This window comes from Neoarius graeffei, chromosome 6, assembly GCF_027579695.1.
Source record: "Neoarius graeffei isolate fNeoGra1 chromosome 6, fNeoGra1.pri, whole genome shotgun sequence".
Lineage (NCBI taxonomy): Eukaryota > Metazoa > Chordata > Actinopteri > Siluriformes > Ariidae > Neoarius > Neoarius graeffei.
This window is the reverse complement of record NC_083574.1, coordinates 51,619,213-51,634,544: the sequence shown is the minus strand read 5'-3', so window position 1 is coordinate 51,634,544 and position 15,332 is coordinate 51,619,213. Positions and strand designations below refer to the sequence as shown.

The following is a 15,332-nucleotide window of genomic DNA, read 5'->3' as shown; positions in this document are numbered from 1 at the left end:
GAAAAATGTTAAATGTAATTATTGTAATTATTGATAATTCCACCCAGAAGATGATGAGTCTGGTTCCTCTTAAAGTTTCTTCCTCATGTTATCTCAGGGAGCTTTTCCTTGCCACTGTTTCATTTGGCTCGCTTTTCAGAGATCGAGATCTCCATCTGGATTTCTGTAAAGCTGCTTTGTGGAAATATCCATTGTTAAAGGTGCTATGCAAATAAAACCGAGTTGAAATAAGATCAAATATGGCATTTTACTTGTAACAAGGTTCACTACACATCAGGTTAAACATCTTTTATTAGAAACACACAACAGACATGGTCTAACAGGTACATTCCAGCAGGGAATATGAGGACAGTAAAGCAAAAGCATCCACAGTACATAAAGAACACATATACAGGATTTGAAAAGCACACATTTTTCCAACAAAACTATCCAGGTCCATCGTGTGACAAAAACATAAACACCTTATATAAATTAACATTTTACAGTCCAGTGATCCCTTTTTGAACCAGCCATTGTGTTGCAATGCAAACGACAATATTCTGTGATAGAATCTCTGTATTTACAAACTTTTATATTATATATTAACTTTACCTTATCCTCATGCAAGAAGACTTCAGTAGTTTCTTACATCTTTCTAAAACACCAGATTTGTTTAACATTCTCCTCCACTGCTCAGCAGCTAATATGGAGTAACATGACCGCCCCCTATTGACTGGACATGACATTACACAACAAGAATGCTCACTTCACCATGAATACACATGCACAGGACAGCACAAACACGACAACAAGTGTTACACAACACTACAACTTGCATTGATCCATCACTAAACAAACAATCAGAACTACTCTATAAACACAGACTTAGAGTGCACATACAGTAGATTACAAACAAATGCAAAACTGACTTAAATGTCTGATATAACCACACTGTAAATGTGGTGGGGGGACTAAAATATGTAAAACTGGAGGCTTATATTTCCAACATTTAACAAGGACACATCACAGGGGAAAATTTGTTAAAGGCACTTTGGACAGACTGGAGTTTTAAATTTTCATTTTGGAGGCTCACACACACCATATGGATAATATAAGGAGTACTTAATACTGTTTTGCACATGAATGATACGGGGCTCACATTTCTGGGGGAAAAAATTAGACTATAAACAGTTTGGAAATGCTGAGTCTGCGATAATAGATTTTTTTTTTTAAAGGAAGGCTGTTTAAGCGTAATTCAAACTTGACATCTCTCTCACACACACACACACACACACACACACACACACAACAGCAAATCCACTGACATACCATCATACACTCTTACACGCGACCACACTGTCTCATACACACGATCAACCATACCTTCTCACACACGCCATCACAACTCTTTACCACACATTATCATATTCTCACGTGGACACTACCACACGGTCATACTGTGTAACAGGCCTGATAGCCTGCACATGAGAACCTGATAACATGTTTGAGAATATGATCGAGTGCGTCATAAGTCAAGTTTGAATTACAGCCTAAATGCCCTGTTGTACATTTCTTTATGTTGTTGCCATATAAAAAGAGAGAGAGAGAGGCTGCCAAAAAAAAAGAGGAAACAAAATTTGAAAGAGTAATAGAATGGGGGGAGGGTGGGTGAGTGACAGAACTGCATTTTGTCGACATTTACAGTTCACCCAGCTCAATAAAAATACTTCCAGAGTCAGCTTAGCTTAGCTGAATTGGTTACTGAATACATTATATACCGTACATTTATTTCATGAGACTGATCTGTCTGGGACTGATGCGCAATTTAAAAACATAGCATTTGTGTGATGCAGCAGCATAGCAGAAGTATAGAGTTATAGTGAGCAACAATGGCATAAGTGCAACGTCCTTACCACCTTATAGATATGTTAATTTCAGCTGCTGGATTTTAGAAGTTGGTTCAAGTGAAGGTGGGCTGTAGCAGTGCTCGATAGGATAAACGAGTTTCCACTTGGAGCTGAATGGTGTTCTACATGAGGGAACCCAACAGTAGGATAGAACAGGAGGATAGTGGAGTCCTCTGTAGCTGCCATTCACTCCACAGCCATCTGTTCAATATGATCACTCAGCAACTTGTATTGCTCTAAAATAGGAGAAAGGAAAAAAGAAACAACAAACGTTTATTTTTAGTTTACGTTATGCCCGAGCCTCACCCTTTCTTCCGAGGATAATCCTACCTATATACTGTAAACTCATCCATAAGAAATGCTGCGGTCAGCGTAAAGACTTTCTTGTTCTCATCCAAGGACTTCTATTCACAATATGCTTATTCTGAATATCCTTTTAGCACACTTAGTTCTGTTTGACTCGGTCATATACAGTTGTTGAAGGGTAATTATTTACAATCCCACTATCCAGTGTCCTCCGGAGTCTGGTTCCTCTCAAGATTTCTACCTCATGTTGTGTAAGGGAGTTCTTCCGAAAGACTGTCACATCTGGCTTGCTCATTAGACACAGATATCTACATCTACAGTTAATTATATATGTATATCTACATCCATATTTCTGTAAAATCTACTTTTGTGGCAATGCTGCTTGCTAAAAGTGCTACACAAATAAAATTGAATTGACTTAAGAGAAAAATACAGGAGGGGAAAAAAAAAAAAAAAAAAGTGTGCGTGTCTCACACCTTCATTCAAATTTCCAATAATCGCCTGCTTCTTGAGGAAATCATTGCAGAGTTTCTTACTCAATCCAAAGGCGAGCATATTATGGGTGAAGGTTCTATAAGCACACATACAAATAAGAATGAACAAATGTAACACAAACTTGCAGAGTCAAAAAACCTCATTAACAAATATTTAATTCTGATGGGGGGGAAAAACAAAACAACAACCCACACACAAGACTAATGCTGTGTTCACACTTATACCAGTACGATAGTGGTTTAACTGTATCGATACAAAGTATACTGGTACAGTTTAGTGCATCTGTCCATACTAGTGAGAAATGTTTGCGGTTTTCTTTCACGGTAGTTGAAATGCGCGTGCGCGAAATGTTTCTGTGGTTACCGAGTAACTTCCTTCCGAGAATATATGGCATCTGTTATTTCGAGATCTCGAGAAAACAAAACAATTATTTCATGATCTCAGCTGGATCACTGTATCTCCGTCGGTAGAGACGAAGCCAGGCCAGTCTTCTGCGGAGGTGCCGCGGACTAATTTTGAAATGATCCCTTATTAAAAGACTTAATGCAATCTCTCCCTGTGTCAACCCCTGATCAAAATACTGCCTTATTAGGTGATCGATTATTCCAGACACTCTAATGACCAAAGTTGCGTCTATACAGAATGAGAAATAGCCCCAAAGTCAGCATATCACAAGTCTCGGCGCACCTGAATGAACCATTTCTCAGCTGTTTTCTCGAGATCATGAAATAATTGTTTTGTTTTCTCGAGATCTCAAAATAACGGTTTTGTCTTCTCGAGATCTCGAATTAGTTGTGTCGTTTTCTCGAGATCCTGAATTAATTATGTCGTTATCTCGGGATAACAAGGTGAATTTAAAAACAAAACAAAACAAAAAAAAAAGGATTATATGAAGGGCCTCTCTCGGCTTCCGTACGGATGAAACAACGTGTGCGCGCTTTTTATGGTCAGTGTACAGTCTGCATTTCTGGTGGTCATTTATTCAGTCGAATCGTATAAAACGAGCGAGGCAGTTGAGAAAGAAACAAACGAATCTCCGTTCTTCACTATTTTATTCAGTGAAGACATTGATTGAGGTGTGTGACTTTGCGCATGCGCATTATATTTGTATCGATACAGAGCCGCTTCATCTGTCCACGCTACAGTACCGATACTGTACCGGTACGAAACCCATACATTTGTGGGTTTTGTACCGATACAGTTATACCGCTACAGTACCGGTATAGTTGCTAGTGTGGACAGGTGTTGCAATACAAAAGTAGTTTCGTATCGGTACAAAATCCCTAGTGTGGACAGGGTATAACATTTGCACTGTTCATCTCCACCCCTATCTGGATAATTCTTATCCAAACTGTAACCATTTTAAGAATCTCACCCCAGCTGTCCAAAGGTGATGTTTTCTTCAATCCTAGAGCTGTCGTCTTTCTCTTCCTGGGTCATATGACACCACTTTTCCCTAAGGAGGTTGAAGGCAGAGGTCAAAGTTCAAGGTTGAGGTCCTTCTCAGTTTCAGTGATTTTATGGAAGCCAACAAAGCGGGGAAATCACAGCCGGGGTATACAGTACCACTGCCAAGATCCTTTTGTCTTTTAGTGCATTTTAAATCATAAATATTTTGCTAAGATTAACTCAATAGCAAGGTGTAATGAGCAAAAAGAATCATGAGCACTGAAAAACACTGCAAAAGGCCAGACATCATAATGTAGCCTGACGTTAGCACCCATGCAGAACAAAGCTTATCAGTTAACCCGATTTTAGTGTTTAGTAGTGCTTTGTGGTTAGATTAAATTAGGGTTAATAAATAACCAACATAAAATAAAATGCATTCAGCAAAAGGAAAAATATAAAGCATAATTCCTCGAAAATTTCATCCAGAACTCCTTAGACAACTTGGTTCTGGATGCTGGTTATGCAAGAGCAAGCAAAACCTTTACTCCTCACAACAAATCGTCTTATGAATCTAAAAGCTAGTTAGCGTTTAAACAGGACTTTGAGAAGATAATCATTTTAGAACAATTTCTAAACTCCTGCCTTTGGTGAGAATACTCCCAAGTTGCTGCATCTGCTCCACTAAATTTTATACTTGACCTAAGAAAGTTAGTATTTCAACTTCACTAAGAATGAAGAAACTGTCGACAGAATGACAGGAGACCCAGCATGCAGACGACCTGCACAGTACGCAACAAGCATGCAACGACAAGTGAGCGCACGAGCCACATAAAACGCACAAAGGAAAAGCAGAGGCAAAAGACAAAAGCCCAGACACTACTATCCAGAAATCATGGCCTCAGGATCCAAAGCAACTGGAGCAGTGTTCCTTTAATCCTCCAGAGAGTTTTGTAAATACGGTCGGCGTTGGTGCATTAATCAAAGAACGCCATTTACGAGCAAATTAAGGAACGTTTAAATGAGACAGGTAATGGCCCATTTTAAAAAATATTTTCAGCCAGACAGACACTAATGGAGTTTCATGGAATAGCCTCAACATGTAGATGCTTCTGAAGCTACCTTATTTACTGATAAACTATTTTTGTTCCATATTGAACAAATCCTAAAATTAGTTTAAAGCAGAGAAAAAGGTAGAAACCCAGGTCTCCTAACAGTAAATTTGTGATTCCACAATTGTAATATCCTTTAGCCCTTTTAACGCTAAAAAATGAAACCTTTTAAATTAAAAATTTCAACACTTAATATAAGAATTTTTTTTTAGCACAGAATACACAAAATGTGGTGCAGCAGCATCCACACTAACAGCATGAGGACATTTTAAGACTTGCATATATAATTAATTTTAATTATTAATTTGCTTTCAATGGCGGCACGGTGGTGTAGTGGTTAGCGCTGTCGCCTCACAGCAAGAAGGTCCGGGTTCAAGCCCCGTGGCCGGCGAGGGCCTTTTTGTGCGGAGTTTGCATGTTCTCCCCGTGTCCGCGTGGGTTTCCTCTGGGTGCTCCGGTTTCCCCCACAGTCCAAAGACATGCAGGTTAGGCTAACTGGTGACTCTAAGGCCAAGTTTACATTAGACCGTATCAGCGGATCATCAGATTAACGTTTTTAAAACGATTAGTGTGCACACAGCAACACCAATACACGATTCGCCTGCACACAGCAACACCAATACACGGATACGCTCGGCTCTGCAGGCATCCTGCGCTCCAAATCACTCCGCCCTGAACAGCGAGTGCCCTCTGGAGGGTGCGCACTCCGGCCCTGCGCAGCTCACAGAGCGCGCGAGTGAAGTGCACAAGCTGTGATTCGGGACTGAGCCGCTGTGTGTGTGTGATCCCAGCGCACATCACTTACCACTTGCAAGTGGAAGGATGGCAAGCCTAAAGACAATCGTAACTACACAATGGGCAGTATTTGCATCAGTATTCGCAGTATTTTCATACTTTTATACTCTTTAATGAAAGGTGATACAAGGCGGAAGTCCGTGCCGTTTTTCAGCAGTCGCGTCACATGACCAACGCCAGCGAATCAGGAAGGTGGATGTCACAGTGACGTTGTCCAATGACGACGCCAGCTAGAGCTCAGCACAGCGTATCCGCGTATTCTCAATGTTTACACAGCACCGGAGCTGACACGATCTGGATTGAATACGTGGACCCTGGCGGATTCCCGTTTCCCGGCGTTTTAATGTAAACGGACAGTTCATCCGCGAAGAAAACGAGACAGATACGGTCTAATGTAAACTTGGCCTAAATTGACCGTAGGTGTGAATGTGAGTGTGAATGGTTGTCTGTGTCTATGTGTCGGCCCTGTGATGACCTGGCGACTTGTCCAGGGTGTACCCCGCCTTTCGCCCGTAGTCAGCTGGGATAGGCTCCAGCTTGCCTGCGACCCTGTAGAACAGGATAAAGCGGCTAGAGATAATGAGATGAGACTTCTACATTATTGAGTCAGTACAAAAACATTTTTAGAGTTCCAAACATTCATTTTCCAGCAGAAAATTAAATGTTACAGAAAAAAAAAAAAAAAGTTTGTACCTGAGCAGCATATTACATTACAGACCACTTTTCAGATTAAAAAAAAAGAAAACATAATGAAGGCTACTGGGTTTTTGTGCAAAATTAAGACGCGAGTGTGACAAAGTGCCCAAAAGAACTGTGGCTGGTTCTGTAAGGTGCTCAGTAAAACCTACAGCTTTAACCTTATATTTCCTTATAAATGTAAAGTAAAACCTTACATTTCTTTAATAAAACTGCACTAACTGTACCTGAGATGGCCGTTTTTTTTTTTAAAGCAAAGGGTCGTCTCACACCAAATATTGATTGTTTAATTTATTATGGCTTACTGCTGTTTATAGTATTTTTTTTTAATGTTGAAACATTTAGTTTCATTATTTTTAAGCCATTTTTGATCTACACTTCTTTACACGTGCCTAAGACTTTTACACAGTATATATGTACACACACACACACACACACACACACACACACGGAAACAAACCACTAAGCAGCATCTTTTTGTTGTTGTTGCTGTTGTTATATTTGGCTTTCCACTGTTATCAGAGTAGTGCACTACATCCTGTCAGCTTCACACTCCACAATCTAATAAGATCCAAGATGACTCTGTAGTTTTCTGTGCACATTCTTCAGCATTCTTTTACTACACACCATGAATATGTAGGATAGAACTTACACATGTTCCTTCCTGCTTTACAAAAGCCCTACACATCTAAAACTTTCCCATACCCTTTTTCCTGACACCTTCCCTTGCTCTTTGCTGCAGTCTAACTTCTTGAGTCTTCTTGCTATCTTGCTCTCGTTTTTATTTCTCTGTGGCCTTTTTCTGTCTAGTGGTGTCCGGTCCAGCAGACATAATGAATGACAGACCTCTCGTCTTTCTCCTCCTCAGCTGTCCGCCTGTTTGAGGCAGCAAGGCACATGGAGATAAAGAGTTAAAGTTGCATGCAGAAAGAGAGAGAAAGAGAGAGAGAGAGAGAGAGAGAGAGAGAGAGAGAGAGAGAGAGGGAAAGAGAGGCCGTTGAGCAGATTGGTGCAGCAGCGTCTACTACAGGGACAGACTGAGCTCAGAGAGCAAGGCAAGAATCAGACATTATTGAACGCAAGTATGTAAAACACGCACACACACCAAAATCCTTATCAAACTTGAACAAGGTAGCAGTGCGATCTCATGATCCTAATCTTTAACACTTGTTCACAAACATCACATGGCCTGAAACGTTGACATAGTCACACCCAGCTATCACACACCTCATGGCAATTCCAGTTCTGAACCTGCTAATCCTTTTGTTATGAAAGAGGTGTGTAAGAAAAATACTAAAGTAGTAACAGAGGGTACAGCAATACAGATCCTCCTAGCTGGTACAGAAAACTGCTGCCACTCTTTTATATATATTTAGCCATCCAAGGCAGAAGCACACTGGAAATATTTAATCAAAAGGACACGAACTTTTTTTTTTTAAATAGATACTCTCACCTCGTGGTGGGGGACCTTTTGTTCCTCTCACAGTGCACAGCGTCGAAAAATGCAGCATTCCAAAACCTTAACGTGTGCCTTTGGACAGAGAAGACCATCAGTAACTGTGTGAAGGATGAGGATCACATTCCTATGATCAGAGATATTTAACAGTTATTCCACGAAATCAAGTCGTACATGAGCTGATAGACGACGAGGCGCATAGCACCGAGTTGGCAATAAGCCATGTACAACGAGATTGAGTGGAATAACTGTTTTATTCTATTCACATTCACTGGATTTTGACAAACAGCATTTTTATTTTCTGCAAATTTGATGAATAAAAAAAAATAAATAAATAAAAAACATCCAACAAAATAATTTCCACTTAGAATGTAAACAAACCAGCGAAATGACAGCAGCAATTTGTGAAAAATGTGATAATTCTTGAAAAAAAATAAACAAAAAAACCCACAAATATTATTTTATATATACACACACACACTTTTTTTTTTATTTTTGGGGTTTTGTTTTCGAGTAGAGCCTTTATTTCATTCTTGGTTGGTTCAGCAACACGCTCCACCATTTTGTTTTTCTCTACTCACAGTATATGAGCTGGTAGAATAGCCAACCAGAGTGCGCGATTGCTCATATCCAGTGAATGTGGATAGAATAATAAAGAATAACTCCATGATGGGGTCGTGTGATGCAACCCAACATGAAATGGAGTTACTGCCACCAACCTGAAGTCGATTATTTGCACACAACAGTCCTTCCTGCAGTGTTTTATTCCTCTTATGGCACACCAATTTTACCAACGCCTCCATTTTTCAATTTATTAATGAAGTATGTTTTTTATATTTACAGTTACATTTAATATCGTGGAATGTCCACAAATCAAGTTAGTTCCTGCTATCCCTTACATTATAACACCTATAAAAAGTTGTTCCCTCACTAGATTCTCTTTTTTCCCCCTCTCTAAGGGGGAGAGGAAAGGAAGGGGGGGGGGGACCCAGCCTGTCAGGGGAGACTAGAAAGCACAAAGTCATTTATCCTGAAGACTGTTACAAGAAGAAAAATTGTCACCAAGAGCTGATGTCTGATTTATCTTGTCGCTGGCACTACTGTCAGAAAATTAATCAGAACGAAGAACTCAACAGCACAATTGTATGAAAGTGGAAAAGAGTCAGCAGTGAAGTACTTCCATTTCCTGATGTGTATCAAGCATGACTATTGAAACAAAGCCTCATGAGGATTCTTGGATCAAACGATAGACACAAAAGATACTAGACTAGATAGATACTGCTTCTGCAGCCTTATAAAAAAATATAAAAAAAAACCCCCTGCAACAACAAATGAAATACGCACCAGATTGGTTGCTGTTTAAGGTGTGTGTACAGGTATATCTTCTCTCCTTTTTTCTTATCTGGCGATGTAGGCCATGCTGTAGCAGATGAGAAACATTATTCAGAGTTTACACACACTCGTCATTAGCAGAATAGTGTTGAAGGGTGTCTCAAATTTGCAGGCATGAGGAGTACTCAGTGACTCAAGGAATGGTGTCCATCAAGATTCACTACAGACTAAAACACATATGGAGAGCTCTATGCATCAGGCCTATACACGCAAAACGAAAGTGTTATGGGTTAAAAGAAGTGTTATGCAGGTGTTATTTTGTTCGTCTGTCGCACATGCGTCCTTACCTAACAGATGTGATTCCAAGTAACTGTCTAATCCTTTCATACCTGCTCAATATCAAACCCTGTCTATCCTGTTCCTTTTAACACACCATACCTTTTTTTTCCTCCACTTTCACAATTCAGTGGAGCAAAAACTCCATAGGAATCCATTCATATGTCCAACACATCCCCAGTTCACTTTATTTAAATGAATTATGTATTACATTATCACCGACAAGAGTGGACAAAAGCGCAGTCCGAGTATCTGGGACAAGCAGATGTTGTGTCTGGGCTCTTAGCTGACCGGTGGTAGACTGGACAAGTAGACTCAACAAGTGGGGGAAAAACAAACCTCCTACTTATTGACTTTGGCAAAACAAAGTAAAGTTTCCTTTAGTATACAGGCTATGTTTAAACATAATGCAGCTGACTGTGGTGCAATGCCCTACACACATTTATCTGAAGTGCAATTTAGCTGACGATGGAACGATTTTTACTCGGCAGATCAATTAACGTGACCGCAGACGTTTTCAGAATCAGGAACACGCAGATACATTGAAACTTTAACCCAGTGCATGGTTATCCTCAGATAAACGCTCCTGCTTCTTAAATAGCCTTCTCACAGTTAAAAATAAATATCGAGAGAAGATGTAAACACTATCCAGATTCAAATGATATCCATTTCACGCAATACGAAGAGAGAACACAACGGCATATAGCCGCAATGTTGGACAATGTTGTCAATGGCATAAACAACGATCATATTTATTCACATCCATTTTTCTTAGTCTTTATTAATGCAGCTAATGAGCCAACTCGCTCACCAACATGTTATTTCATGATGCTATCAATACTTTTTTAGCCTAGCCTAACTAGATTTCAAGGCAACCAAATTAGTATAGAACTCTGGAAAAGGGTACCGAATCATTTGAGCCTTCACAGCGAGGCTTTGTAACAGTTTCTTTCCACATGCCATCAGACCTCTCGACTCTGAGGGACTGGACTGATACACACATACTGTTGATCACACCACTCCCAGTGCAGTCTTTACACAGTGAACAACAATGCACCATCACCTTTTTACAATACTTCTCACATACACAATATTTACATCTATTTCTTACTTTCTACATATGCTACCTCAAAATGCACACTCAACTTTCCGCACATTATCAGTGACGGGTACTGGTTGGCACTCTAAGAAAGAAAGAAAAGAAAGCACAACTTTATTCATCACACACTTGTGAAATTCCTCTCTGCATTTAACCCATCTGAAGCAGCAAACACACACACACACACGAGCAATGAGCACACACACATACCCAGAGCAGTGGGCAGCCATGCTAACAGCGCCCGTGGAGCAGTTGGGAGTTAGGTGCCTCGCTCAAGGGCACCTCAGCCCAAGGCCGTCCCATATTAACCTAACCGCATGTCTTTGGACTGTGGGGGAAACCGGAGCACCTGGAGGAAACCCATGCAGACACGGGGAGAACATGCAAACTCCACACAGAACCCAGGACCTTCTTGCTATGAGGCAACCGTGCTAACCACTTAAGCCTAGGTCACAACCGGATGTATGATTTTTTGGCCGTGCGATTTTTGGCGTTCCCCCAAATCGCTGCGGTTTTTTTGTTCCTGGAGAAAGACGCACGTTGGCTGTAAGTTTGTCTTGCAACCTGAAAAAAACCGTAAGCGCCCGTAGAGTTTGTTTGACATGACAAAGAACCTCTGCGGCCGGTCTACGGCTTGAAAATCAGCACGTCACACGCGTGCCCTCCTTGCGTTTCTTGCACGTAGACCGGCCGTAGGAGCACGTACGGCCGGTTGTGACCGAGGCATTACACCACCGTGCCGCCCGTTTGTGCTAGTTGTCGTTTTTGCACTTTATGCTGTATGTAGTTTATTGTCTACAATGTTTGCACTTACTGCACTCTTGCACTTTATGTTGTTATATTTAAATTTGTAGTCCTGTGATGTTTAATGTAGCACCATGGTCCTGTAGAAACATCGTTTCGCTTCAACTGTGTACTGTACCAACTATATATGGTTGAAATGACAATTTAAAAAAAAAAAAGCCTTGACAAAACATATGACTAGGCAGCACACGAGGTTTTTTTTTTTTTTTTACTTGGCCAGTGGACAGGATAATGAATGAATTATTTGTCCACCTCTGAACTGATACCAGTGCACCAACGTGGGCAACTAGAATAAATGCAAATATGCTGTTAGTTCATTGCCCTGCTAGCTCACATCATGTACTGCACTGTAAATACAGCTGGCCTGACTTTGGCTCAACACGCGTCACTTCTTGTGTCTGGTATGAATTCTAAGTAAATGACGTAGACATAGAACTGAACATAAATGAAAGACATGAACCCATCTCTTGACTTCATCAGTGCTGGTGCTCCATATTTACTTATGATAAGGAAATTATCAATAAAAATCAATGTAAATGATCTACCTGGTGTTTTAGGCTTGCCTTCTGTTGGACTATCTGCCTCTCTGTGGACAAAAGAGGGGAAGTTTGAAATAGACCAGACCTTTATCATTTGTAAGTGAATCAAGGTCCATTAGTCATGACCCGTTTAAGAGATAGTGATTTGAATATGCAGCCGTTTTCACTGGCCGTAGTAAAATCAAGGTAATGACTGAGCCAGAGTGCGCTCCTCACTCATTCTTTCGGGCAGCCGGGCCTCTGATCTTGCTCTCCAGTCCACCGAAGAAACTCTTCATATCCGTCTTGGTCGTTGTATTTTTCAACAACTTCTCAGCAATGTCTTTCTTGCCGGAGAGCCAGACTTTGCTGCTGCGCAGGTACGAGTCGAAACCTGCACTCGGCTTCTCCAGGAGCTCTGTAGGTGACAGCTGCATCTTCCCTGCGAGACAGAGGATGTACCATGTGTGACCATACGTGTGCACGCAATCACAAAACTAACATTTGAAGCAACAACACAACTTGCTTGATGTGGCATTTGAAAAAAAAAAAAAGTGACGGTCATTATCATGCCATTGTTATTTAAAGCAATAAGAGGAGCTTAAGCCCTTAAATAAAGTAAAAGTGACTGAGATTGAAAAAGGGATATTATATGCACATTATTTAAAAAAAAAAGCAAACAAATAAGCCCACACATCTTGTTTAATAGGGTAAGACCAAAAAAATGAATTAAATTCTAGTTTGTGTTGCACTTTTCAGGTTTTGATCTGATTCACCCTCATATTAAATTAAGATAACGTACATACTCATTCAAGAAAACATGCTTTCTTCCATGTCTTACCAATGTAATAGTATGTGAAGCACATGGTCATTAAGTGCTTGGCAGGGCTGTAATCATCCATCTGGTAGCATCTGACAGTCAGTCAAAACAGAGGTCAGCTGAAGGTCATGGCAGTAATGCAAAATCAAATTCAACCCACGCACATACTGTATGTAAATAAATACTGACCCTAGAGGAAAGCTTCAGGAAATGAACTTGTGGAACGAGTGCCAACAAAGCTGCATGACTATTTGTCCAAATAAAACAAATTCACCATCCACTCAGTTTGATCATCAGACGCCAATTCAAGACAAACTAACCAAGCGCTAATAGTAATATTCATTCTCGAGTTAGTATCAAACTACACAAAGATACATACAGAGTCGAGAAGCATTGTGAGAGAAACACTGGCCCAGGGCACTGATTATTGTTCCGTCATTTCAAAACACAGTAATTACATGGTTCATTTCCATAAATAATGCATGTCAAGGGTTAAAAGAAAAAAAAAAAAAGAATACAAATGAGTCACTTGGGAAAGGATATGTTCTTGTAACCTCTCTGCAATATTGGCTCTAACAACATGATTCATATATTCAGGTTGAGAGGCAAGAATGCCGTGTTACCAAATGTTTACTGAGCTACAAAACTAGCAGCTTGTCACAGAATCTCAGCCAAGATGCACGGACTTACTGAGGCTCTGGATTTTTTTTTTTGCACACTTACTCAAACAGGACGACTGCAAAAGACTGCACCAGTCGGTAGAACGTCTGCTCACTCACACACTTAGAGTTGCAGCGCTGCAAGAAATCAAATAACTTCATTATACCTCATGGATCCTGTATATTAGTGGGTCATATATCTCATTCAGCTACACTGAGGCCAACAACATGCTTTTAACTGGGACATGAATGGCAAGCTTTGAAGTAACCAACACTATGTTTGTATGTACTCTGTAGGACCTAGTTTACTTGTTAAGAGCTACACAAGCGCTTTAATGTACCATGTGTATATACTGAGCATAAACTCTGAGACCCGGGTTGAAGAGCTTCCCCCCCACCACACCTGCACACTGACGTATTTTGCAAACCACTCCCTGGCTTTGCCGTTTTCACCACTACACAACTCGCCGAAGCGTGCTTTCTCCTCCTGGTCAAAGTCCTCCCTGAAACAGACAGAAAGAAAAGAGAGAGAAAATGTGTTATTTATTAAAAACAAAAAACAAAAAAAACCCACCCTTATATATTGCTAACAAAGGCCTTATTATTTTTCTCCAAAGAGGACGAGTGATGGCAGGTTCATTTAAAAATTAAATAAATAAATAAATAAATAAATATCTTTGATTGATTGGTCCTCCCCCCCACTTGTTTGTTTATTAATAGAAATACATCTCTTAATTACATCATAAGAGCAAATTTAATTCTGTGAGCCATTCATGCGGAAATCCATCTTATTCCACTTATTCTGAGTGCTCAGTTCTGATCACGGACTCAAGATAAGACTTTATATTGTTACTTAGGATGACTTGGATTATTCTATCCATATTCACAAGATATGAGCAATCATGCGCTCCAATTACCTACTCTACTACTAGGATATCAGTACCGGTTGCCTCGGTACTTCGCTCTCTCGTACTTTCTACGTTTTTGTGTATTTGTTGTGTTTCTTCGCTGGTCACATACTCTAGAGAAGAACTCATAAACATTGGATTAACCACCAGTAAAGTTCTTTCATCTGCTTTCATCAATCCGGAAAGTTTTTCCAGAGTTACTTGTCGGGGGAGCAGCAGCTCTCTATAGATAACGCCGTGGACGCCGGAGACACCGGGGGAAGCGAGCCGGCGCGCTTGTCAGACTGAGGCAGCGGGGTTTTCGCACTGTGCTCCCGTCTATTCACCTGGCTAACAAGATGGACAAACTGCTGCTCCTCAACACAATCAACACAGATTTTAACAGATCTGCTGCCTTGTGCTTCACCGAAACCTGGCTCGGTGAGCACATCCCAGACTCTTCTGTCTATCTGCCTGGATTTCACCTTCACTGGGAGGACCGTGAAACGGAGCTCACGGGGAAAACGAGGGGAGGCGGAGTCTGCTTTTATATTAAAAAAAGGTTGGTGTACTGTCGTCACAGTTCTAAATAAATCATGCAGTCCTCATCTGGAGACATTCATAAACTGCAAACCGTTTTATTCTCGAAGTCGGGGTGACGTCACGATCACGTGACACACTTTGACAACAGGCCTGCCATATTTGACTAGGGGAAAGAGAGAGCGTACATGTAAGGGGAATTAGG

At 40.6% G+C, this 15,332-nt stretch overlaps 1 protein-coding gene across 2 annotated transcripts in view; it reads right to left on the bottom strand.

Moving 5' to 3' along the window:
- Positions 1 to 273: 273 nt before the first annotated feature.
- Positions 274 to 15,332, bottom strand: part of kiaa0513 (KIAA0513 ortholog) — a 53,288-nt gene continuing 38,229 nt past the window's right edge. For both annotated transcript variants that reach the window (XM_060923802.1, XM_060923803.1), the window contains exons 3-12: positions 14,104 to 14,203; positions 13,765 to 13,838; positions 13,063 to 13,133; positions 12,459 to 12,663; positions 12,249 to 12,289; positions 9,477 to 9,552; positions 8,130 to 8,207; positions 4,063 to 4,143; positions 2,669 to 2,763; positions 274 to 2,122 (exon numbers count right to left, since the gene is read on the bottom strand). In XM_060923802.1, the coding sequence (XP_060779785.1) occupies positions 2,073 to 2,122; positions 2,669 to 2,763; positions 4,063 to 4,143; positions 8,130 to 8,207; positions 9,477 to 9,552; positions 12,249 to 12,289; positions 12,459 to 12,663; positions 13,063 to 13,133; positions 13,765 to 13,838; positions 14,104 to 14,203 (871 nt within the window). In that variant the 3' untranslated portion in view covers positions 274 to 2,072. The remainder of the gene's footprint in view (positions 2,123 to 2,668; positions 2,764 to 4,062; positions 4,144 to 8,129; positions 8,208 to 9,476; positions 9,553 to 12,248; positions 12,290 to 12,458; positions 12,664 to 13,062; positions 13,134 to 13,764; positions 13,839 to 14,103; positions 14,204 to 15,332) is intronic.